This window comes from Microtus oregoni, unplaced genomic scaffold (genome assembly GCF_018167655.1).
Source record: "Microtus oregoni isolate MIOR12 unplaced genomic scaffold, Mior012 000132F_ref0000261, whole genome shotgun sequence".
NCBI classification, from domain to species: Eukaryota; Metazoa; Chordata; class Mammalia; order Rodentia; family Cricetidae; genus Microtus; species Microtus oregoni.
Genome location: NW_024544775.1, coordinates 208,574 through 235,034, shown reverse-complemented (window position 1 = coordinate 235,034; position 26,461 = coordinate 208,574). Strand labels below are relative to the sequence as shown.

Sequence of the window (26,461 nt, the reverse complement as noted above, 5' to 3'; positions counted from 1 at the left end):
TTCCATCTGCTCGGGTATTCCTGAGACTGTGTGGAATTCCATAAATGTGCTGTATGGAGAGCAAGTGCATCAAAGTCATTGTTATTCCTGAATCTCTCTAAGCTATCGACAGGGCCTGTTGAGAAAAGCCATTGCTTGGCAGTTAAGATGGAGTCATCTTCAATTCCAATGTCTTTAATACCATAGTAATGCTTACCAGAAATCTTCCAGCATTGGTCCCTTATTGGATGCCCCCTCCCCCTTCCCTCGTAAATCTTTTCCCTACTCCCCTGCCCTTGGCCTTCCAGGTCTTCTCCCTACAGAGCCTTCTACTCCTCCTTCTGCTCTCTTCTATTTCCCCCATCCTGGAAGCCTAGCTACAGTTTCCACCTGCATCACAAAGGGGCTTCTCACCCTCTTAGTGCACAGCAATAGCATCCTCATAGTGGCCCACTGTCCCCACCATTCACTGTAGCTCTTTCCATCTGATACTTGCATGTCCCTAATATAACTTTCATGGGTGCTAAAGCTTAATGCCATTTCGAGCCTCTTTTATACTTACTTTTTTGGTTCTTATTGTTTCTTTCATTTGGTAAACTACTTTTTGGAAGACCTTTTCTGAACCAGACTGTTTCTAACAATTACAAAAAGAAGGAGGAGGTTATCATCATTCATTGAAAGACACATTCCATAGCATTAGACAGCAGGCATCCAGCATCTCCAGCAGCCAGAATAACAGACTCCTTAGAAATCACAGTGTGATGCATACCAGATGCCATGCTAGGAACTGGTAGCAGTACCAAGGACTGTTATTGGGTGGCATCATACAATGCATTTTCCAAGTCACACCTTTTATAGTTGACGTCTTTCTGACTTAAGACTCTTCTGCCTCAGCAGTATTAAAATTCTAGGAACTTTGTTGCATTCTCCCTGGACCACAAGCTTCTGGGGCTACACATTCTCCACCCCTCCCTGGAATGCTTCATCCATGCATCCATGCATCCATCCATGCATCCATCCATGCATCCATCCATCCATCCATCCATCGCTTCCTGTTTGCCTTCTGTCTCAGGCATGCATCTCTCTGTTTCTCTGTCAAGTATCTCTTCTCCCTCCCTACATGCCTTGAGAGTACTTCCCTGCATCTTTTCACTTAGCCTAACTTAGCACTGACAGCTAAGTATTGAAATGACCTCTAACCTCTGCCTGTTTCCTTCATTGCTGCTCCTGTGACGCTTAGCGTGGTAACTAACTTGAACTCGATCATCTCCTTAAACAAAAGTGTCATACTTATCCTGCTGAGGAAACTGATAGGTTGGACAGTGAGTCTTGAAAGACAAATTGGAGTTTTATGATTGAAAAGAAAATCAAAGAAGGTAAAGGAGAAACTCATACAAAGTCTCAGAGGAGGGAAGAAAGCCCCGTCTGTTGAAGAACCTGCAAATGGGATAGCTTAGCACAAGAGGGCAGCTGTATTCTGAACTACAGAAGAAAATCCAGTGAGGTGTCAGCTCAGGGAGGGATATGGATGCTCTCCTAAAAATGTGTTTCTTGTCAGGAGAGGGATGGGGAACCCTTCAGTGATCTTTACATTAGTTAGGAAACTATTTTTCACTAGTCAGAACAGTATAACTTTTGTTTTTTCTAATAGACAAAGAGGAAGAGAAATCTAATTGAAAGGGTCCACCAGTGGTCTAGGTAAAAAACGCAAAAGGTCCCAAATCACAACCCAGAGAGATAGTCTAGAGAGATTTGGGAGATTGGACTCACCTGATTTGATGGGTAGGACACAGCTGGTGAGGAAGGAGAGGCCTGCATTTTCTAACAGGAGAGAATGTCTGAGCTGCTGTGTCCCGGCAAAGATGAAAAAGGAGGAAGAGGGAGAAGAGTAGGGGGCAGGAAAGAAAGAGGTTTAGAGGTTTAGTTTGACACCTTCAATTTTATGTTCCGGGGATTTAAAAAAAGACAAAGGGAGATTTGAGTTCAAAAGTGCAGTCACTACTGGAGTAAGCATGTGGCCACAATCAGCATGAACTGCAAGTGATGCTGTTGGAAAGGAAAGTCAAGGCAGCTAATCTCAATCTTTGGCATCTCAGGGAAGGAAGCTGAATGTTTACCTCTGTGAGTCATGCAGAGCAGGTGCTCCTTTGTGGATGCTGGATGAGTGGGTGAGGGTGCAGTGCTCCATAGACACTGCTGGATGAGTGGATGAGGATGCAGTGCTCCATAGACAATTCTGGATGAGTGGATGAGGATGCAGTGCTCCATAGACACTGCTGGATGAGTGGATGAGGGTGGATGAGGATGCAGTGCTCCATAGACACTGCTGGATGAGTGGATGAGGGTGCAGTGCTCCATAGACACTGCTGGATGAGTGGATGAGGGTGCAGGATGCAGTGCTCCATAGACACTGCTGGATGAGTGGATGAGTGGATGAGGATGCAGTGCTCCATAGACACTGCTGGATGAGTGGATGAGTGGATGAGGATGCAGTGCTCCATAGACACTGCTGGATGAGTGGATGAGTGGATGAGGATGCAGTGCTCCATAGACACTGCTGGATGAGTGGGTGAGGATGCAGTGCTCCATAGACACTGCTGGATGAGTGGATGAGTGGATGAGGATGCAGTGCTCCATAGACACTGCTGGATGAGTGGATGAGGATGCAGTGCTCCATAGACACTGCTGGATGAGTGGGTGAGGATGCAGTGCTCCATAGACACTGCTGGATGAGTGGATGAGGATGCAGTGCTCCATAGACACTGCTGGATGAGTGGATGAGTGGATGAGGATGCAGTGCTCCATAGACACTGCTGGATGAGTGGATGAGGGTGCAGTGCTCCATAGACACTGCTGGATGAGTGGATGAGGATGCAGTGCTCCATAGACACTGCTGGATGAGTGGATGAGGGTGCAGTGCTCCATAGACACTGCTGGATGAGTGGGTGAGGGTGCAGTGCTCCATAGACACTGCTGGATGAGTGGATGAGGATGCAGTGCTCCATAGACACTGCTGGATGAGTGGATGAGGGTGCAGTGCTCCATAGACACTGCTGGATGAGTGGATGAGGGTGCAGTGCTCCATAGACACTGCTGGATGAGTGGATGAGGGTGCAGGATGCAGTGCTCCATAGACACTGCTGGATGAGTGGATGAGTGGATGAGGATGCAGTGCTCCATAGACACTGCTGGATGAGTGGATGAGTGGATGAGGATGCAGTGCTCCATAGACACTGCTGGATGAGTGGGTGAGGATGCAGTGCTCCATAGACACTGCTGGATGAGTGGATGAGTGGATGAGGATGCAGTGCTCCATAGACACTGCTGGATGAGTGGATGAGGATGCAGTGCTCCATAGACACTGCTGGATGAGTGGGTGAGGATGCAGTGCTCCATAGACACTGCTGGATGAGTGGATGAGTGGATGAGGATGCAGTGCTCCATAGACACTGCTGGATGAGTGGATGAGGATGCAGTGCTCCATAGACACTGCTGGATGAGTGGATGAGGGTGCAGTGCTCCATAGACACTGCTGGATGAGTGGATGAGGATGCAGTGCTCCATAGACACTGCTGGATGAGTGGATGAGGGTGCAGTGCTCCATAGACACTGCTGGATGAGTGGGTGAGGGTGCAGTGCTCCATAGACACTGCTGGATGAGTGGATGAGGATGCAGTGCTCCATAGACACTGCTGGATGAGTGGGTGAGGGTGCAGTGCTCCATAGACACTGCTGGATGAGTGGGTGAGGGTGCAGTGCTCCATAGACACTGCTGGATGAGTGGGTGAGGGTGCAGTGCTCCATAGACACTGCTGGATGAGTGGATGAGGGTGCAGTGCTATTAAAGGCAATGGCAGTTAAGGAACCAGAATTCCATAATCAGCACTGAGGAAAATTCCATTAGGTTGCCCTTTGAAAGCAATTATAATTGTTCCCTGTTGTATGGATTGGGTTATAAAAGTTAGCTTCCTCATCAGCACCTGGCTGTAATTAACTATCGGATCCATAACGTAGCCTTTATGGCAGTAATAATGTAATTAAATTACTTACCTGTAAGACAAGGTAGTTTCAGTATCATTTTTGATTAGCTGTTAACAATTTAACTTTTAGATTTTCCTCTCCATTTTTATCAAACTTTTGTTTGCGCCTTAGACCACCAGATGAAACCTAATTCCTCTTAAATCATCGTTTCAGTAGAATCAGCCATGTTGTCAAACAAACAAGGAAAGGAAGCATCCCTTGTCCTGTGCTGTTCCCACTGGAGGGAAAATATAAACCGGCTGGAGACAGTGATTATCTTAGGCCTTTGCCTTGGCTTAGGCACTCTGCGAAGGAGTAATACCACACCTATACTGTGGCCCAGACATGTTGCAGAGAATGTATTATCTTCCTATATGTGTCCTGTACCACAGCCTCAGGGAGGCTTTTGTGTGCTCACAAAAACTGATCACATTTTATAATTGGGTTGATTAGCCTTTTGCGGTCTAGTTTCTTGAGTTCTTTATATATTTTGGAGATCAGACCTTTGTCAGTTGCGGGATTGGTGAAGATCTTCTCCCAGTCAGTGGGTTGCCTTTTTGTCTTAGTGACAGTGTCCTTTGCTTTACAGAAGCTTCTCAGTCTCAGGAGGTCCCATTTATTCAATGAGGCCCTTAATGTCTGTGCTGCTGGGGTTATACATAGGAAGTGGTCTCCTGTGCCCATGTGTAGCAGACAATGAGGACTACTGAGAACTCAAGAACAACGGCAATGGGTTTTTTATCCTACTGCACGTACTGGCTTTGGGGGAGCCTAGACAGTTTGGATGCTCACCTTACTAAACCTGGATGGAGATGGGCGGTCCTTGGACTTCCCACAGGTCAGGGAACCCTGTTTGCTCTTCGAGCAGATGAGGGAGGGGGACTTGAATAGGGGAGGGGGAGGGAAATGGGAGGCGGTGGCGGGGAGGAGGCAGAAATCCTTAATAAATAAATAAATTTAAAAAAAAAAAACTGATCACATTTGTAAAGACAAGTTCCCCAGACCACTTAGCTGCGAGGTTTTGAGCTGTGTGTGTGACAAGACAGCTCAAAAGTCACTGTTCTTCCCCCTGCGCGTTCCCTTCTTGCTTGTGCTGTATTTAAGCATGACAGTTTAGGGTTTGACATCAAAGGTGTTTGAATGTAAAGACAGAAGACTACAAATAATAGATAAATTTAAGTCCATGGAAGAAAACCTGGGAAACATAACCTTTAAGTCTAAGAAAGGAAACTCCCTATGAGAGCTGACAGAGGAAGCCATGTTGCTGCACAGAGACCTTGTAGAGCAGGGTTTGAAGCCCCGGAGAAGCATCTGGGTCTCATAGTTAAAGCTTGTTTTTTGTTTTTTGTTTTTTGTTTTTTTTTCCTTGTTATTACCAGCACATAATATTCCCCAAGAAGTAAATACCCTAGAACGAGATGGCCCAGAAACCATCTCAGAAGACTTCTGAAGAAGTCTCAAATAGAAAGCTGTGATAAAGGCTTTGTAGTCCTTTCCCGAGTCAGGTGATGCTATGGTGGTACCATCACGAGCTGGTACAATGGCTGTGATGTTGGAGATGGATTATTGTTCAGGCGGGGGTCGGCATTCCTGTCTGCCTTAGACACTACCACAGCCATTAGAACTGCTCACCAAAAGGCTGTGGGTTCTCATGCCCTCCTTTTGGGTCCCATGTCTTTCCTTGGGAATTGAAAGGTTGAAGAGCTTTACCAGAAAGAATTTGAACAGCTACTTAGTTAGGCTGGCTAGCCTTTCAGGGCCAGGGAAGCTTTTAGTTTATAATTACTCTTGGGCACCACAGTGTCTCCTTTTGTTTCCTACAATTGTTTACCAAGCAGCATTTTCCCAACATCCTTATCCTTTCTCTTTCCAGCTCTACCCTGTCTCATTCCCTCTCTGTTCATTCCTTTCCCTCTTCAGATTGTTGCTCACCTCTCTGGTCAATGTGTTAGAGCTAACAAATGGAAGACAGCTTAAAAAAACAAAACTCAAAACTTATTACAATGCCAGAAGATGCCAATGTAGTCACCAAATAATGACTGGTTAAGGATCTGGTATCATTTACAATAGTTATAGTGGACATTTTTTCATTGTTGCTTTTCAGTCTTTGGTCATGGATCTTTTCTCTCTTCTAGGAACTTGAACGCCCATCTATCTTTGTGTGACAATTTTCATGACGAAAGTGGTCATTGTCATTTTCTTGACTTCCTCAGGCTGTGTTTGACGTGGACAAGAAGAACGGGCTGACACTGATTGAACTCTGGGAAGGCCTGACTGTCGACGACATAAAGAAGAGCACCGGCTGTGACTTCGCGGTAAGTGTTTCCGTGCACAGCGCCAGCCTCTTGCACGGGATCACAGCCTGCATGAGGAAATGGTTTTGGGACACTAACCATCCGTTTCTGAGCATCTAAGGGGCTGATCTGAGCAGGAATAGGAAAGGGAGCCTCCTGTGAGAGCTGCTAGAATAGTCAGTGTGTGAGTTAGGCCAGGGCTGCCAGGTGTGGGATGGGAGCAGGAGGACCCCAGGAGCTACCAGAGACAGAGGACAAGCTCCCAGTCATCTGCCCTGCATGAAGTCCTGGGAATCATCTGTTCTTTGTCATGTTGGGCTAATCATGATGTGAGCCGCTTGTGGAAAAGTAAGAATTGCTCACTCTTACACCCACCTGACGAGGGCATTTCCCTTGCGTCACCTCTGCGTCTTTATGCCCATCCGCTATATTAGAATGTAACAAGTGCAGGAAAATAGTGTACAGAAAACTCAGGAGTGAGAAACCCAGTAAATCTAAAGGGAGGATTTCTATTAAAATTTTTGTTGTTACACTTATTTATTTACACTTTAAAATTTTATTTATTTATTTATTTATTGATTGATTGATTGTGTGTGTGTGTGTGTGTTAGAGGTGCTTATTATAAATCTTCAGTCACCTTCCTGTTAGGGTTGACAGATAGATGCAATTAACTTAAAGTTAACCAAAGTAAATGGAATATATATGTCTCTAAAACAGTAAGTGACAGAACCCATTTACTAATTATAGTGAAATATAATGAGATAAAGTTAAAAAATGCATTTAACAAACATTGTTTGATACGATGTTCATAGATTTCATATTTAACTTCCTGTGCACACAGGTTTGTTTGTACCTACAAGTGCATAGCAAATTTCCTTGAAAGGCCTTTGTTGTATAATTCATTGTGTACATAGTAACTACTCCTGGTACTGTACCGTGGTCTTTTGTTTACTAACCTTTTCTGAATTTCCCTTTGGAAAAAAAGCAGTCTCCCAGCAATACCTTGCTTGAAAAGCAAATTTTAATTAGCTTTCTCGTCACCTCAGGGGAAGGAAGGGGATTTGTTTCTACTTGAACTCTTTAGGATTTCTTTCTCCAGTGAAACAAGCAAACAGTGCTTGATCAGCCGTTCTTGTTTCTTGTTTTGTTTTCCCTGTGTGGAATAACACCTGTGTCAGGTAACACCTTCAGAGATCTGCAGAAATTTCAGTTTGTGCTGCAAATGAATACACAGCACAAGACCCTCATTATCTAGCTATTTGTCATTCATGTGGGTGATTCAGAAAGAAATTGGCTGTTTTTGTTATATACTCAGATGGGGGGCGGGTGAGTGTACTACCTTGCTAGTTGTCCTATCTTCGTAGGTTTGAAAATGTCCCCATGGTCCTTCTTGTATTTCTCTATCATCCCTTCCTTTTACTATTACTGATATGGAAATTCATTTAAGAGGTATATTTTGATGTTTTAACTTGTGTATGCATTGCATACAAGTCAGGATCAACATTCCTATCCTCAAGTATTTCTTTGTGATGGAAACATTTAAAATCCTTTCCACCAGTGTCAGGACATCCGTGCACACTGCTGTTATAAATACAGGCCGTCACGCCAGTGCACAGCATCATATCACATGTTCTAACAATTACTCGGTACTCAGCAGTCACTCTAGCTCATCCCTCTTTCCCTTCTCCTCCCAACCTCTGGGAGCCACCATTCTACTGGGACCTCCTGTGACTTCCTACTTTCTCTTTTCTACATGCAAGTGAGATCATGCAATACTCATTTTAATGTGCTGCCTTGCTTATTTAATTTAAAACATTGACTTCCAGTTTCATGGGTGTTGCCATAAAATTCAGTCATTCATTTTTTTTATTAATAGTATTCTGTCATGCATGAATACCATTTTCTATATCAGTTCATTAGGTGGTAGGCAAACAGATTGCTTCTCTTTCTTGGCCCTTATGAATAGGGAATGTAGTTGTATCATTGCTGTAATGGTCTTATCATCCTTGTAGTTAGATTGCTAGATCATATGCTGATTCCATTTTTAATTTCTGAGAAAATCTTATACTGATGTTCAGTGATGTACAATGACTTTGCTATCCTGTTCCTATCAAATGTCCCTGCCTTATCCTTGCCAGCACTTGCTCCTTTGTGATTTTACATTTGGTCTTAGCAGAAAGACCAAGAGCAATAATATCTCTGTTTCTTTGATAATAGCTAACCTAACTGGGTTGAACTAGCATCTCACCGTGGCTTTGATTTTTTTTTAATGATTAATAATTTTATATATAACCTTTTGGCTTATCTATGTCTCTTTTTTTTTTCTAAACTTTTTTTTTATTGAGAAAAGGAGAAAAAAAAAACCAAATTTTCTCCTCCTCCCAGCCTCCCATTTTTCTCCCCCTCCTCCCACCCTTCTCCCCCTCCTCCCACCCTTCTCCCCCTCCCCCCACTCCTCTCCCCCTCCCTCTCCAGCCCAAAGAGCAGTCAGGGTTCCCTGCCCTGTGGTAAGTCCTAGGTCCTCCTGGACTCTCTGAGCATGGCGAACAATGAGGGCTGATGAGAACCCAAGGACAATGGCACGGGGTTTTGAACCTACGTAATGTGCTGGCTTTGTGGGAGCCTAGCCAGTTTGGATGTTCACCTTCCTAGATATGGACGGAGGGGGGAGGACCTAGGACTTATCTATGTCTCTTTGATAATAGCTAATATTACTGAATGCTAGGATTAAAGATGTGGTACCCCCTACACCCAGCCAGGTTGCCCACTTTTAATTGTATTGAGAAATGTTTTTGCTGTTGAGTTGTTTGGATTCCATATATGATTCCATATGAATTCTGGATATTGACTTTTTGTCATGGGTGTGTTAGTTGTCAATCCTTTGTGAAAGATGCGCATGGAGGCTTATGCCCATTGTGCATTTTTCTCTCTTTGCTCGTTCCTCTGCTCTGAAGCTTCTTTTTTGTTTTCTTCTGGTAGTTTTATAGTTTCAGAGTCTTGTATTTTGTGATTGACAGATGGGGAAGAGGGGGTCTAATCCAGTTTTCCCCATGGACATCCAGGCCTCACAGCACCATGTATAAGAAACCTAGCCTTTCCTCAGTGTTTTCAGTTTTGCAATATTGTTAGTGCGTTTGTCCAAAGCAAGTGACTTTAGATGACTGGCCTTTAGCCTTTCCCCCAGATCTATGTCTGTTTTCATAAAAACACCATGCTGTTTCAGTTGCCATAGATTTACAATACGTAAGATCACCACACTATTTCAGTTTTCATAGATTTGCAGTGTATTTTAACTCAAATATTGTAATGCTTCCTACTTTGCCCTGTAGATCAAAATGCCCTTGGCTATTCAAGTATTTTTGTGGTTCCATTTAAATTACAGTATTGCTTCTGGTTCTATGAAGAAGGTGACTGGTATTTTGAATAAGAACTTCATAGCTAGAGATGGCTCAGTGGTTAAGAAAGCTTGCTGCTCTTGAGTAGGACCTAACTTCAGTCTTACACCCACACGCATGGTGGCTTTCAAGTGTCTGTAATTCCAGTTTCAGGGGATCCAGTGATTTCTTCCTCGCCTCCACAGGCATTACACACATATGATGCACATATATACATGCAGGGAAAACACTCATGCACATTTTTTAAATAAAGAATCACATTAGATCTATAGATTACATTGAATAGTGTATACATTTTAACTATATTATTCTTCCAATCTATGAGCATAATATAGCCCTCTATATTTTTTTATCATCTCCAGTTTTTTCAGGGCATTATAGTGTTCATCTGTGCTTGGACATTTGGGTGACCTCTACCTCTTCGGCACTGTGAATATTGCAGTTATAGACCCTAGTATACAGTATTTCTTTGAGATCCTATTCTTAAATGTTTTGGACCTATCCCCAGAAGTAGGGTGACTGGGCCATATGCAAGCTCCATTTTTAATTCTGTGAGGAACTCCCATGCTCTTCCACTTTGGCTTCTAACCACCAGTTCTCAGGGCTTTCCTTTGCATTTCTCTTACAATCACTGGCTTACAGAATTGTTTGTGCATTGGCCATCTGAGTACCTACTTGGTGACACCATGACCCAATATGTTCACAACCAAGGTTCACTTCTCCCCCCTTGTGCTCACAGTTTGAAAGAAGGCTCGTCCCAAATATTTATCAAATAATGATTAATTTGGACTACTCACCAAGGGCCACGCTTCCAAAGAAAAATGACTCCCCTTCCCCTCACAACCATCAGTTGCCAGTAGTTGTTCAGCTAGGTGTGTAGGCTTCATGAGTCCCTCTCCCAACCGTGTGGGAATGTAACTGGCTTGACCTTCTGCACTATTGCTTTTCATTGTGACCATACTTGTATTAGTCATTGTGCGCTTCGTGGGCCAAAGTGGAGAGGGGGAGTGATTTCCTACCGCCTTAAAGCCCGCTATCTCTGCAATGTCATTTGCAGTGCATGTTAAGTTAAATTGGTTAGTCACTCATTGCTTTGCTGATGAACACCTGAGTTATATAAAGTAGGACGTCTTTACTCTGTATCTGTTGACCACGTTTGAAACTTACTATTTCCTTCAGTCTTTATTTCTTAATTTAAAAAAAAATTAAATTAAAAATAAACTGGAACCGTACTTGAACATGCTGTGGTGGAGTAAACTTTGAACTTTTCTTTCTCTCTTTCACCAGGTGTCACCAAAACTCATGCCAATGCAGCAGATCTCAACTTGAAATGTGGAGAGGACGTTTGTCCCAGGATGCTAAGATTTCCTTTTGAACACATAGGATTTAATTAAAAGGATGTCAGTAATCAAAATTATATATTTAACCAGAAGTTTCAACTAGTTTTCTTCTAGTATTTCTGGGTGCGTGCAGCTGTAGACTGTTCCCTTGAGTGTGTTCTAATGTTTCCACAAAAAACAATAGGGAAACATTTCACTGTGGTTTTCTTTCATATTACTAAGAAGGTTGTTTTTGCCATTGGTGCTCACATTGAAAGGATGTTCATCTTTCATGCTGTATATACTAAACCGTGACGTAACAGTCCTGAGAGAAAGTTTTCATGTGAATTTGTGGCTTAGGCAGAATACTTTTTGGATGACTATATATCTTTTGCTTTCCTCTTGTATTGAAAGAAAGCTCTGATTTGGTGATTTTGCTTGGCTCTTTAAAAATATCCTCCTTCCCTGCACACTTCCTATAGCCAGATAGACACCCAAGAAGGCCAAGAGGAATGTCTCTGGGGAAAGTAAGCAGAGAAAAGAACAAGGCATAGATCTACCAGGGCTGGCATCCCACCAGATGTTGCCTTTAAACAACCAACCATCTACCTATGTGCACTAACAGCTGAGGCTAACTACAGGAAGAGGACTAGAAACCTCCTGACATACTTGCCTAGTTCTCCTATTTTTAGATACTGTGCTATACTTTGTATTCAGAAGACTTTATTTCTGTTATTGAGGCTCAGTGTTTACTCATACAACATCTTCTAAGCCAAAAAAAAAAACAAAAAACTGTGGGCAATTTATCATGAGTCCTAAATCACAATAGAAGCAGTGTTTACAAAAATGATCTTCCAAGATATTTCCCCATTAGGCTCTCCATTCTGCTTAGCAAAGATCGTATACAGTGAATGCCTTTTTTCTACAGGAAAAAATAATGATATTTCATCTGCTTGAGTGAGTTCACTTAGCAGAGTACTTTAGCCTTATCTGTGTAGCGGGAAAGATGGGAGGGTCTCAGATCTGAGTTGTTAGCAAATCTTTGTGTTGGGGAATGAACAGAGTGGCTTGGGATTATAAGGGATGCTTCTTCCGAAGTAGCCTCAGTCCCAAACAGTTACCAGGAAGTGTCAATTCAGAAGCTTCCTCAGGATCAGATGGGTGAAAGCCTAGGTACCCTGAAGCCAGGCTGGACAGCTGGTGTCTGCACATTGGAATATACCGTTCTTCTGCTACTAATGATAGGAATGTATGCATGCTTCAGGTGATGGGTATCATTGAAACTCACTTCTCAAGTATAGCCACAGCTAACCTGTACCGTATGTGAAGGGGAAGACAGGCTTCCCCCAATAGTACTCCCTGTGCAGTACTGCCTTTCTGACTGGCTCAATGGTTGAAAGCATCCGCTGCCAGCACTGATAAGAAGAACCTGTCTCAGAAGGCACAAGGTCCATGAGAGTAAATATGTCTATGATAGAGGAAACATTTGAAAATATTATTGTTGATATGGAGATGTCTTCAGATGCACTTGCTTATCATTCCAGTCTGTTACTTTAAGACAAGGGGCTTCTAAGAATGTTTCTAGCATTGTCCACGCCTGAATAGATGGCTCAAGAGTCTTGTTCAAAGAGTGCCATATTTTTAAAAACCTGTTAAGTGTTATAATAAAAATTACAGATTGACAGAGATAAATGTGTTGTTCTTTCTTCTCACTTGGGAATGGTGCAGTTCCACATGGGGAAACACAACAACAGCTGCTAGAATGACCGCACATTAGGTCAGCAATCAAGTCATTATTGTTTGTTTCTTCATTTTTTTCCAGGGAGCAGGAGGTATTAATACAAGGCCTCTATGCAGTCCCAGCTGCCCTGGAACTCATTATGTAGACAGGCTGACCTTGAACTCACGGAGTTCTGCCAGCCTCTGTTTCCTAAGTGCTGATGGGATTAAAGGCACGTACCACCATGCCTGGCATTAACTTTTCTTTTTGCTATACCAAATAGATAAATTTACATTCTAGGAAAAGCAAAATAAACATTACCTAAATGAATTCTGCCGTACCTTGCTCCCTATCACAGCCAATCATATCTGTGAAAATTGATTGTCAAGACTTCATGTGTATTTTTTTTTTGCTTTATCTGACATTTTTCTTCATGGTACATTTCCATTAATCAAGTAGCATGTTGAGTTTTATTGCAGTTTTAAATGTCTGTCCAGTATCTATTGCTTCTCTACTAACAGTCTTTTCTTCATGGCCAGAATCCTGGAACCAGAGACAGGTTTCTTATTTCTTTTTTTTTTTTTCAAGACAGGATTTCTCTGTGTAATGTTGGCTATCCTGGAACTCGCTCTGTTAGACCAGGCTGGCCTTGAACTCACAGAGATCCGCCTGCCTCTGCTTTCTGAGTGCTTGGATTAAAGGTGTGTGCCACCACCGCCCAGCAAGGGCAATGTGTTTCTAAGATATCATTCTTGATAGTGCTCCTCTGTCTACTCTATGTCCAGTAATTGTCATGTGATATAGGGTATCAGATTATTTCTCCCATGTTCAAACACAGTGAGAGAGAAAAGAGTTTTCTTCCTCTTCTTCCCAGAAGCTAGAAGAATCTGGTGTGGCTTTAGCATGAGGTCCTCCCCTAAATACATACATATGCACACATACATGCACACACACACTGCTGCTTTGTCTTTGCAAAGGAAGAAGCTGACACGTAGGAACTATGGAGGGAACATTCTGGTTATCCTCTAGCCTCGAGTTCAGTACCTGAGCCAGTTTCCCTCCAGCTGACCCATAAACCAGCTTTCCAGTCTTTTGTTTGCCACTTGCCACCACAATGTATATTAATCCAGCTTTTGTGGTTTTGAGTTCTGTGTGGGACCTGGAGTCTTACAGGTTTGCATAGAGTGAGCTAAACAGGCTGTACCCTGAGTCCAGAGAACACATAAGCACAGGAGTGGGTACTACCAGTCGGTAATAGGTTTACTTTGACTTTCTTCTTACGGTGGTGCACTCTAAAGGTATGTTATATACCAGTGACAACTAAGCAGAGGTTTTAATCAGTGGATGGGTTTTTTTGGGACTAATATTACTTTTTTTTTATAAGCTATGATCTGGCATTTCTTAAACTTACTTTTGCTTTCATCTATCTTTAAAATGAGATTATTCTGTTTTCCATAGTGGTTCCATAAGATGAAATCAATGACTTCCACAGGGCAGGGAACCCTGACTGCTCTTTGGACTGGAGAGGGAGGGGGGAGGAGATAGAGGGAGGGGGAGGGGGGAGGAGATAGAGGGAGAGGGAGGGGGAGGAAATTTTATTTTTAAGTAAAAATACAAATAAAATAAAAAAGATAAAAAATAAACTTATTTTTTTAAAAAAGAAATCAATATATTTCTTTATATATCAAAAAAGTCTTACGGATCTTTCAAAAACACCATGCCATATTAGCTTAGTATGGAATTGATTGGCCATATTCTGAGATTTCACTGTCTACCCTGCCTGTCTGTTGGAGGCCATATTAATACCAACATCAGGATAAGCATAAACACCAATAGAGGTAATATCTTTAGGTATGTGTGACATGCTTGAAGTCTCTTCCATCTAAAAGTTAGACATGTCTATCTATGGAATCTTCCAGAGATATTTTGTGAATAACCCAGCTTTTTTGAGATCTCTGAATAACTAACTGGACAGATGAAGTCCTTTGCACAATCACGTTTCATTGTGGTGGCTAAAGAGGCTTGATTATGGTCACTGTGATCTTCAGTGGAGTACCCTTATGGTAGTTTGGATGTAATTGGCCCCTATAAGCTCAAAGGGAGTGGCACTATTAGAAGGGGTGGCTTTGTTGGAGTAAGTATGGCCTTGTTGGAGGACATGTGTCACTGTGGGGGAAGGCTTGGAGGTTTCCTATGTTCAACATACCACCCAGTGTCATAGACCACTTCCTGTTGACTGTGAGATGTAGGACCCCCAGCTATTTCACCAGCACCGTGTCTGTCTGCAGGTAGCCATGCTCCCTGTCATGGTGATAATAGACTGAACCTCTGAATTATCAGCGAGCCACCAAAATTAAATCTTTTCCTTTATAGGAGTTGCCATGGTCATGATGGCTCTTCACAGCAACAGAAACCCTAACTAAGGTAGCCCTCTTGGAAGGGACCTCAGACTATGGTATCCTGGCTGTTCCATAGCTTGACTTGCAATATCCCAGCTCTCAGAACTGTGGGATCCTGGTGCCCATGTAGCCCGTTCTGTGTCTGGCTCACTACTCTGCGGTGCTGTGTTCCATTTATTGCCCACTATTCAGCTCAGGAGGAAAGTGACTGCAGAAACTCACATATAAACCCTGCTTCCTTCGGAGTCTTGCTTTTGGTTTAGCGGGAGAGGAAATAGCGTCTCCCACTCTGATTGCCTGGAACTGGAAGGCCTTTATACCCTCTCCAAATATGGGCTCCAACTCCCAAATTCTGCACACAATATGGGCAAGAGTAAAGAGCTGTGTTGGTCTCAAGCAGAGCTGCAAAAAAAGTACACACACACACACACACACACACACCGCTGTGCTTTCAATGTATATACCTGTTTAACAATTTTATGGTTGTCCATTGCTGGTCTGTGATAGTTTTTGAGGCACAATTAATAAAAACCTCAGAGAGAGAAATTGGGGATTCACCTTGAAGATCCCAAAAGCAAAGCAGCTAACTGCTGTCTCCTACCTCAACCTCAGTCCGGAATGGCGATCCTGCCTCCAGGAATCTCAGAATGAGACTGTGACTGAGAGCTGTCTCCTCCTGTTTTATAATCCTCATCCTCTCAGAGGCTGGGATTAAAGGTGTTCACCACTGGGATTAAAGGCATGCACCACCTGGTATCAATGGCAAACTAGTGTGGCTACTGGGGTTAAAGGTGTGTGTCACCACTGCCTAGTCTGTAAGGCTGACCAAGGCAGCTTTTTTACTCTTTGATCTTCAGGCAAGCTTTATCTATTAAAATATGAATGAAACGCCACTACAAGTTTTCTAAATATATTTATAGAATTAACCTACCAGTTGGAAACAAGGTTAATAGTAAGTCAGGCTTAGATTCCCCTTGGTTAAATAGTGATATAACATCTCTTAGGAATATGTATGGGAAAAACGGAACCTAGAGGCTGTCACACAGCAATAAATAGTCCTGAAATGTCTATATTTGTTTAAGCATTGTATAATTTGCAAATCACCCAGAATATGTGAGGTAGCTTATTCGGTTTTCACAGTAACTTTCCAGGGAGACATTATTACTGCCACTAAAATTAACTCGATTAGCCTGTGAGAAGTAATGGCCACTAGTTCGTTAATCAAATGAGCCTTTCTAGGCTAATGTTGAATTTTGCTAAGGTAGTTAATGAGATGCAAATTAAATTCCCTGAATAGAACTAGATTTGTTGCTCTCTGCTTAAGCCATAAAATAAAGTCCACACCCTTTAAACCCAATGGGACAAATATTCTGATTTTGTTCCCTCCGTTCCACACTGCTCTTGTGCATAACCTAGTTTATGGGAAAATGGGTAGATAGTTCCTACAACAAAACCGCTCATGTCCCCATCAGGAAAATGTGTCTGCGGGTGACCCCTAATCACCCACATCTGCTCACTTGAAAGGCTTTGGTTAGACAACCAGCGGTAAGAAAGCTCACAGGACCATAGCAGGAAGCATTGACAGGCTGAAGCCATTCTGAAATCCCACTTTCCAGCTGCTATTCATTCCTCGTGTTTGAAATGTACATCAGACTGATTCAGATGAATCCCCTGAGAGAAGGCTCACAGTGTCACTGTCGCTCAGAGAGGTTGACCTAACAAGGTCAACCATTCCTTCCACCAAGAGAGAAAGATTCTGTGGAATGAAGGTAGGAGCATAGCAACCCAAGATGCTGGGTGATGGGTTGCAGAAAAAGGCCTGCTCAGCCAGGTACATGAAAATGAGAAACTTTAAGTGTTGCTATCACATTTCTTGGAAAGTAAGGTATTGCCAGTTGTAAAACACATCATGCTTTTGTCTACCCTCTTATCAGTGAGAAATTATATTGTGAGAGTAGTAAGAAGTTTTAAATTTCTTGCCAGTCCCAGACAGATTTACCAAGTGTTCCCTCCCCATTGACAAAAGGGTCATTGATGGATGTTTGGTGTGACTGATAGAAACTCAGGCAGTTAATGGCCCAAGGAAATGGCCTGTCTAAAGGTCTGTACATTTGAAATCTTCATGACCAAAGAGTTGTATTTTTATAGGACAAGGTCATATTGGTGGGCTTGGAAGCCTGTCTCAGCTTCTCCTCTGAAGCTATGGGGCGGCATGAAGCCGAGAGCCCTCAGCTATAGGATGCCAGCAGTTGTGTGATTCATCTTGTTTTCAGATACGTTAAATGTGGGGAATTAATGAATTGGAGTTAGTCCTCTCAGGTTGTTCTGAGTAACAGCAGATTAAAAAACAATTTGAATAAAAATGTTGCTTTCATACATCTACACCGTACTAACTGCCGAGAAAAATATCCTAGCGATCGACTTTAAGAGGAAGAGAGAGTTGGTACTTTTTTCCTATATTTGGAAATAAGTGCTTGGAAACATTTGCCAATCTATTCGCCAGCCTAATGATTTATTCCACCATCTTCCCATCACGGTTTTCCCAGTAGGTGTGGCACTCTCCTCCTGTCTTTAGCCCTTCAATGCCATCTTTTCTATACATCTCTAGCGTATATAAGTTATAAATTTTTAAATATGTTTGCTCTATTACATGGACTCAAGTATGTAAACCACGTATGAAAAGCCAAAACATTCGACGAGGTCTTCTTGGTCTGGAAAAATGAACAGACATTTATTGAATACTTTATCGGTCAAAGTCAGCTTAGGAGACAAATTACATAGCAGATAGGACATAGAAAGTTGAGTGTACAGGGTTATTAACTAATGTAATAGAAATGAAGTTAAGAGAACTCTTAATAACATAGAATACAGCCAAGCAGGTAGTCACGCAGGTTTAAAAAAGTCCTTCCAATGAGTGGATTACCAAGATTCAGAGCTTGAGGAAAGCTCGTGGCTGAGGCAACTGGAGAGCAGAGAAGTCATCATAGCCCAATGCTAACAAAACCTTCTGGAAATTCCTCTGTTATGTATGTGAGGGAGAGACAGTCACACATCAGTCATCACCATGACGTTGAAAAGAGGTACCAAGGAAGCTGTTCCCAGGAAGGATCTCAGCAGGGTGCCCTACTGTGTAGATGCTAAAGGACTCATAGAGGAATCTGCTGGGTGCTGGACTTCCTTGTCTACCACATATTGCGGGAGCAGGACCTGGAAAAGCCCATCATGCTGTGTTTGCTGGGAACTGGCATGATTCAGAAGCTGGGTGGTGGAGAAACTGAGCTTCAGCATGTTGGCAGAAGGATCATAGCAGAGACACATCTCTTTCTCCATAGTGTCCCTCTAGCACCCCATACTGGCAAGGATGAACAAACTACCACAAGGTTAAAAAAAAAAAAAAAAAAAAACCTCTTTGCTGTACCAGTACCAGTCTTCGTTTTCTTAGACCAGGTAAGGAAGGATAAATTTGAGTATAAAAAATAACAAATTGCTAATGATATAGGTACCTTATTAGCCAACATTGTGTAATATGCTACATTTACTACACTAAGAAAGCATATATGATTTCACCTTTAAGAGGTTAACCTTCTAGTGGAAAGAAATAACGCAGTCAAACAATGACATGTGAGAATTGAATTTTCCTATTTTATGAAGGGAAAGTATGAACACCATAAAACATTATTTGAGCAGTCTTGAAATTGTATATTATATGCACGTCATCACATCCTTAAATATATCACAGCTCTTTTAAAAAACAAAATTGTAAGCATATTTAAAAAGCAAAAAAGTGACTCAACAGACAAAACCCTAAAAAACAATAAGGAGATCAAGTAATTTGTGACTTATGATTCATTCAAAGTCACAAAAGGAACTTTGCCACAATGGCAACCCATGAGAAGAAATGGGTGGAGAGCAAAAATCAAACATCCATATGCTGATTTTAGAAAATTTAAACTTCAGAGTTTCGGAGAAATCATAGGGCTATTGAAAGCATATGGAGTAAAATGATCCCGGTCCGGAATAGGCGAGCACACTCTTCAGTGTCTATTGTAGCCATTTGATTATAGATGTTTTATTGTTGGCAGAGATCGCATAGATACAATCTGTTCTGAAGGGGTCAATTGAAATAGTCTGGTGACTCAGGAAACACAGCCATGAGAATGCCACCAGCCAAACACAACCAGCTGTGCTTTGCAGAAGCACAGAGATTGTGAAGTGACCTCAGTGTCATCTGTAATGTCGAGGAGAAGCAGAAATGTTCCGAGGACATCTGAGCCGGTGGCAGAACTGAACATACTTATAGGAGTGAACTAAGTCATAAGTTAGCATACTCGCAAGATGGAAATAGAGTTTCTCAAGATGATAACCGTGGAGGAAAACAGTGAGACCCAAGGGATCTCTGCTGTTCTATCTTACAACTAACTACACGTGAACAGAACATGTTCTCAACCAAGGTACTAACAAATGTTAGGTTCAAAAGCAGCTTAGTGTGCAGTGATCAGCCCCTTTTCTTTACCAGTACTGAGGATGGAGCCATGGCCTTCAGCATGCTGGGCCAACACCCTAATACAGACTCACAAACACAGCCTAAGGCTTGCCTTTTGAGTTTATTCAAAACCTTGGTGGCTATCTTTTGTTCTTTTTGCGTTATTTCTTTTATTTTACTTTTCTTTTTAAATAAAAGGGAAATATTTCTTAAGAATGATAAGAAATAGTTGCTCTGGTGTTGAAAATGAGGAAGAACCAGTGGGGCTGACCAACCCAGCAACTACTCAGGCCCAGAGCCAGGGTAGTAAGTTCACCCATCCCAACATCCACCCCATCTATGATCTGGCGCAGCATCTGAAGGGGCCAGTCCTGCAGTTTCAAAGTTTCAAAATCTCCATGACACAGGACAACAGCAGGGTATCCAGGAGGAGTGCCAGTGAGAGCCTAGTGTTAAAGTGTAGCAGAAACGGGAGACTTCAATGTCTCTTTGCAGTGAACACCTGCCAGTAATCCTGTATAGACCAAAGAGCAGACGGTGTAACTCACTGTATCACACTTCAGCTTCCACAATGAGATTTTCCTTTTTCTTCTTTTCTTTTAAATTTTAGTTTGTCTTATCTTGGGAGGGGTGCTGAAAGGCAGAGGGAGGATGAATGGGATCAAGATACGTGATGTGAAAGCCACAAATAATCAATAAAAAGGTTTTAAAAAATTAATAAAAAGCAAAAGAAATAGTTGGTCTAAGAGGCTATGCATTAACTGCATATTTCTATTTCTGAATAGATTTCTCCAGCCCCTGGGTAGGCTTTCTGATATGTAAATGGATGTGAAACTTACTCTGGGGGCTACTGTAAAAACTAAAAATATATCTTACATCCATGACACACAGTAGCCAGACACGTAAAGATATCCCTTTATATTGGAAATCGGGGGGAAGAGGGAAGGGGTTGTTTGTTTTTCTTGTGTGTGTCTGTGTCTTGTGTGTCTGTGTGTTTTCCTTTCGTGGTATTTTTAGGGTCTCTGCATTTCCATCTTTGTTTTACCTTTGTCTTTGAAATTTCACCATGTGATTGCAATTGTTCAGGTACAGTATTTGGAATAAAATACCTGTGTGTGAGAGAGAGAGGAGGGGGAAGGAGAGAGGGAGAGAAAAAGAGAGAGGGAGGGAGGGGAGAGAGAGAGAGAGAAAGAAAGAGAGAGAAAGTAATATAAATCCTCATGGTTATCTTCTTTTTTTTTAAATTTATTTATTTATTTAAGGATTTCTGCCTCCTCCCCGCCACCGCCTCCCATTTCCCTCCCCCTCCCCCCGATCAAGTCCCCCTCCCTCATCAACTCGAAGAACAATCAGGGTTCCCTGACCTGTGGGAAACCCAAGGACCGCCCACCTCTATCCAGGTCTAGTAAGGTGAGCATCCTAACTGCCTAGGCTCCCCCAAAGCCAGTATGTGCAGTAGGATCAAAACCCCACTGCCATTGTTCTTGAGTTCTCAGTAGTCCTCATTGTTTGCTATGTTCAGCTAGTCCGGTTTTATCCCATGCTTTTTCAGACCCAGGCCAGCTGGCCTTGGTGAGTTCCCAGTAGAACATCCCCATTGTCTCAGTGTGTGGGTGCACCCCTCGTGGTCCTGAGTTCCTTGCTCTTGCTCCCTCTCCTTCTGCTCCTGATTTGGACCTTGAGATTTCTGTCCGGTGCTCCAATGTGGGTCTCTGTCTCTGTCTCATTTCATCTCCTGATGAAGGTTAATATTCAGGAGGATGACTATATGTTTGTCTTTGGATTCACCTTCTTATTTAGCTTCTCTAGGAACGTGAATTATAAGCTCAATGTCCTTTATTTATGGCTAGAAACCAAATATGAGTGAGTACATCCCATGTTCCCTTTTTTGGGTCTGGCTTACCTCACTCAGGATAGTGTTTTCTATTTCCATCCATTTGTATGCAAAATTCAAGAAGTCCTTGTTTTTTACTGCTGAGTAATACTCTAATATGTATATATTCCATACTTTCTTCATCCATTCTTCCATTGAAGGGCATCTAGGTTGTTTCCAGGTTCTGGCTATTACAAACAATGCTGCTATGAACATAGTTGAGCATATACTTTTGTTGTATGATAGGGCCTCTCTTGGGTATATTCCCAAGAGTGGTATTGCTGGGTCTAGGGGTAGGTTGATCCCGAATTTCCTGAGAAACCACCACACTGCTTTCCAGAGTGGTTGCACAAGTTTGCATTCCCACCAGCAATGGGTGAGTGTACCCCTTTCTCCACAACCTCTCCATCAAAGGCTATCATTGGTGTTTTTGATTTTAGCCATTCTGACAGGTGTAAGATGGTATCTTAAAGTTGTCTTGATTTGCATTTCCCTGATCGCTAAGGAAGTTGAGCATGACCTTAAGTGTCTTTTGGCCGTTTGAACTTCTTCTGTTGAGAGTTCTCTGTTCAGCTCAGTGCCCCATTTTATAATTGGGTTGATTAGCCTTTTATGGTCTAGTTTCTTGAGTTCTTTATATATTTTGGAAATGAGACCTTTGTCAGTTGCGGGGTTGGTGAAGATCTTCTCCCAGTAAGTGGGTTGCCTTTTTGTCTTGGTGACAGTGTCCTTTGCTTTACAGAAGCTTCTCAGTCTCAGGAGGTCCCATTTATTCAATGAGGCCGTTAATGTCTGTGTTATACATACGTAGGAAGTGGTCTCCTGTGCCCATGTGTTGTAGAGTACTTCCCACTTTCTCTTCTATCAGGTTCAGTGTGTTCGGACTGATATTGAGGTCTTTAATCCACTTGGACTTGAGTTTTGTGCATGGTGATAGATATGGATCTATTTTCATTCTTCTACAGATTGACATTTGGTTTTGCCAGCACAATTTGTTGAAGATGCTCTCTTTTTTCCATTTTATACTTTTAGCTCCTTTATTGAAAATCAGGTGTTCATAGGTGTGTGGGTTAAAGTCAGGGTCTTCTATTCGATTCCATTGGTCGACTTCTCTGTTTTTATGCCAATACCAAGCTGTTTTCAATACTGTAGCTCTGTAATAGAGTTTGAAGTCAGGGATGGTAATGCCTCTAGACAATCCTTTATTGTATAAGATTGTTTTGGCTATCCTGTTTTTTTTTGCTTTTCCATATAAAGTTGATTATTGTCTTCTCCAGATCTGTGAAGATTTTTGATGGGATTTTGATGGGGATTGCATTGAATCAATAGATTGCTTTTGGTAGAATTGCCATTTTTACTATGTTGATCCTCCCAATCCAAGAGCAAGGGAGGGCCTTCCATTTTCTGGTGTCCTCTTCAATTTCTTTCTTCAAAGACTTAAAGTTCTTGTCAAATAGATCTTTCACTTCCTTGGTCAGAGTTACCCCAAGATATTTTATGCTATTTGTGGCTATCGTGAAAGGTGATGCTTCTCTGATTTCCCTCTCTGCTTCCTTATCCTTAGTGTATAGGAAGGCCACTGATTTTTTGGAGTTGATCTTGTATCCTGCCACATTACTAAACATGGTCATCTTCTATTCGTCTTCTTTTTTCACTAAGAACACCTATGGATTTAAAAATGTAGCCATACTTAGGAAAAGCTTCTTCTGGCCTTTTAATGAAATGTTATTTTTAGAACTGCATTGGGCCATCAGTGATTATGTTCATACTCAGGTCCATCCACTTTCATAAAGCAGACCATAGCTCTATTAAAGGTAAAATGAGAATATATGCTTTTGAAAAGCAAGCAAGGGCTTTGCTACCTCTAGTAATGGTGGTAGAGTTAAAACTGGACAGAGGAAGCTACTAGAAAAACTAGATACAATCTCCTCCCTGGTCTTACCAAATGAGACTATCAGGAAGCACACAATTGAGCTTCAATATTTCAAGCAGAAAAGTAGCACAATAAGGATACTTTTGAGGTTGGTGTCCAATAGCATCTCCTTTGATGATACCAAAATGGTAAGAAAGTAAACATAAAGCGATAAGAACTTGCGTAACTTTAGAAAACTTTAAAGTGTCTTTTGAATGTGGAAGAGGAACAGTAGAAACCAGAGGCAACCTTGAAGGAAGAATCCTGTCTGTGTTTTCTTTATTGTCTCTATTTGAATTTTCATGTTTTGGGCTGTTTCCTTCACTTATTTGATTATTCTTTCTTGGTTTTCTTGGCTTTCTTTAAGGGATTTATTTATTTTTTCCAAATTTTTTTTTGTCTTTTCCTCCATTTCTTTAAAAGAATTTTCCACTTTCTCTTGAAGGGTCTCTAACACCATTACAAAGTTATTTTTATAAAGTTATTTATTTATTTTTCTTCTGCTTCATCTGTGTTGGGATGTTCAGGTCTTGCTGTTGTAGAACCACTGGTTTCTGGTGCTGCTATATTGCTCCTTAAGTTGTTGAACATATTCTTATACTGCCACCTACATATCTCTTCCTCCAATCAGCACAGGTGGGTCTTTGCTCTGGTGGTTACTCTTCCTCTACATGTTGTTGGGGCCTCTTTTTCTGGGTGCAGTTGTGGCCTGTGGCTCCAGTGGTCCCTGACCTTCCAGGTGTAGGTGTGGCCAGTGGGTCCTGTGGTCACTGTTCCTCCTGGTGCAGGCAGGGCCCATGAGCCTGGTGATTGCTGTTGTGGTGGGGGTTGGGTGGCAGGACAGGGTGCTGCTGCCTGGCCGCCAAGCTGAGTTCTTATTTATTTGATTTCTGTTGAAATTTTTATTTCTTCTCAGTTTACTTTGGGTTTCATTTGTGGTTGCTTTAGTAATTTATTAAAGGGGGAAGTTTTGGCAACTGATTTTAGGTCTCTCTGATTTTCTAGTATATTTATTCAAAACTAAATGTCCCTCTAAGCACTGCTTTCTTTATTCCACACAAGTTTTGATCAGGGTACTTTCAATTTTATTTACTTTAAAATATTTTCAATTTCTCAAGATCTTGGATTATTGTGCTATTTCAAAATGAGTTGTTCTATGACATGCATACATATACCCTTATCATTGAGATATAAGAGATATCTGTGTGTTGATGGTGTGCAATAATTCAAAGGTAGAATATAAGGGCTTGTATATTACGGCTATCATTATATTTAGCTCTCATTTTCAAGTTCTAATACTTAATGGAAACTTGATGTGAGGGCTATTTTTATATCAACTTGATGCAAGCTAGAGCCTCTAGGGAAGAGGGTCTCTCAACTGAGGAAAAAACCTCCATAGGATTTACCTGAAGCGAAATCTAGGCTGCGTCTTTGTGATTGCTAATTGACTGGGTAAGGCTTGCTGGGGAGATGTTATTCCTGGGTAGGTGGTCCTAGATGATATAAGAAAGCTGGCTGAATAAGCTAGAGAAGCAAATCAGTGAGTAGCACTCCTCCACAGTCTCTGCTTTAGTTCCCACCCCCAGGTTCTTGACTTACTGCCCTGACCTCCCTTCATGATGGACTGGGGCCTGAGGCATAGCTGTAAACTTAAATGAACCCTTTTCTCCCGAAGCTATTTTGGCTAAGGTGTTTTATCACAGCAAAAAAGACTTAAGGCATTTGACAATAGATGGACATTTAAAAAGAATTTCTATACTTATTAAATAGGAAGTGTATTATGTTTCATGGAAAATACATGAAACCACAAAATCAAATGTTTTTTTAAGATTCCGAGAGTTTAAGAAACTGGAAGAAACGTGCTAAAGTAAAGGTGCACAATAGGGAATATAACACTTGGGGAGAGCAGAACCCTTTAACTAAGCCGGCTAAAGCATCAGACAGACAGACTGTATGGCACAATGTTGTCGTGTCTTTTATTTTTCAAAAGAATTTTATGTATGAATTTCCAGATTTGTAGTATTTAATTTTTACAAAAGTTAGATCATTGGGTACATGAAACAATACCCATGAGCTCTTTCTCTTTGAAACAGTATGCTATTAGAAGACTATTAAGAAAGGCCACACCTACCAATGTCTTCAGGTTTCCGTATGCCATGTGCAGAGATCAAAAACTAAAGAGACAGCCTGGTAAACATTTGGGTATTCAGGAAATCTAGTAGGCACTGTGATAAGAATCATACTTAAATCAACTAACGAATGAGCAAAACTTGATCCTTGGTGTCAGGGAGCTGCTGAGCTGGACCAAAAAAAGTATGCATGCACAGTGTTACCAGGAAAATTTAGGTTCCTTTGGGGCTTATTTTATCTTTAAGATGTATACTGTTATTTATTTATGTGTCTCTGTGTGTGCCTGGATAAGTGTGTGTGCGTGCATGTGTGTGCGCGCATGTGTGTATGTGCATGTACTGCAGAGGCAGAACTAGGGTGTTGGATCCCCTAAAGCTAGAGTTACAGGTTTTGAGCCACCTTATGGAGTTCCGGAAACTAAATTTTAGTCTTCTGAGAGGGCAGCATATCTATTAAGCCCCAAGCCATTTCCCTAGCACCCCATTTAGGGTCTTTAGTTTCATTAATAAATAATTTCAAAACTCCAAAAGAATCTTGAGGGCCATTATATAAGAGTTTGAAGGAAAATCTGCAAGCTGTGATCTTGGCAGCTGTCAGGCAGAGGGAGATGAAGAAGAGAGAGGGAGGGAAGGAGAGAATAGTGCTTTTTGAGTGAGGGTCCAAAGAAAGCCAGCATGTTCAGAAGTGGAGGGTGGCAAGCAGCTGCATGGTAGACGGGAGAGGAGCTTCAGAAAAAGAATGGCATATTCCAGAGGGTCAGGAAGAGCCTATTTAAGCTTTTGGCCAGTATCCAAAAATAAGACAGAAAGAAGGAAAAGGAAAAGTTATATTTTTTAGTTAGAACTCAGAAAAGAGAGCAGGCTCAAGAGTGCTACATGCTGGAAGCACTGTCAGCAACTGCATTGGGGTGGACCTTCAGGGATGTGCACTGTCTGGC

At 41.9% G+C, this 26,461-nt stretch overlaps 1 protein-coding gene across 1 annotated transcript in view; it reads left to right on the top strand.

The window, feature by feature from the left end:
- The window catches only part of LOC121444552 (succinyl-CoA:3-ketoacid coenzyme A transferase 1, mitochondrial), a 118,060-nt gene extending 106,246 nt beyond the window's left edge, over positions 1–11,814 (top strand). Inside the window, exons 16-17 of the mRNA XM_041646379.1 lie at positions 6,213–6,314; positions 10,976–11,814. Of these exons, the coding sequence (XP_041502313.1) occupies positions 6,213–6,314; positions 10,976–11,017 (144 nt within the window). The 3' untranslated portion in view covers positions 11,018–11,814. The remainder of the gene's footprint in view (positions 1–6,212; positions 6,315–10,975) is intronic.
- The last annotated feature ends 14,647 nt before the right edge of the window (positions 11,815–26,461 follow it).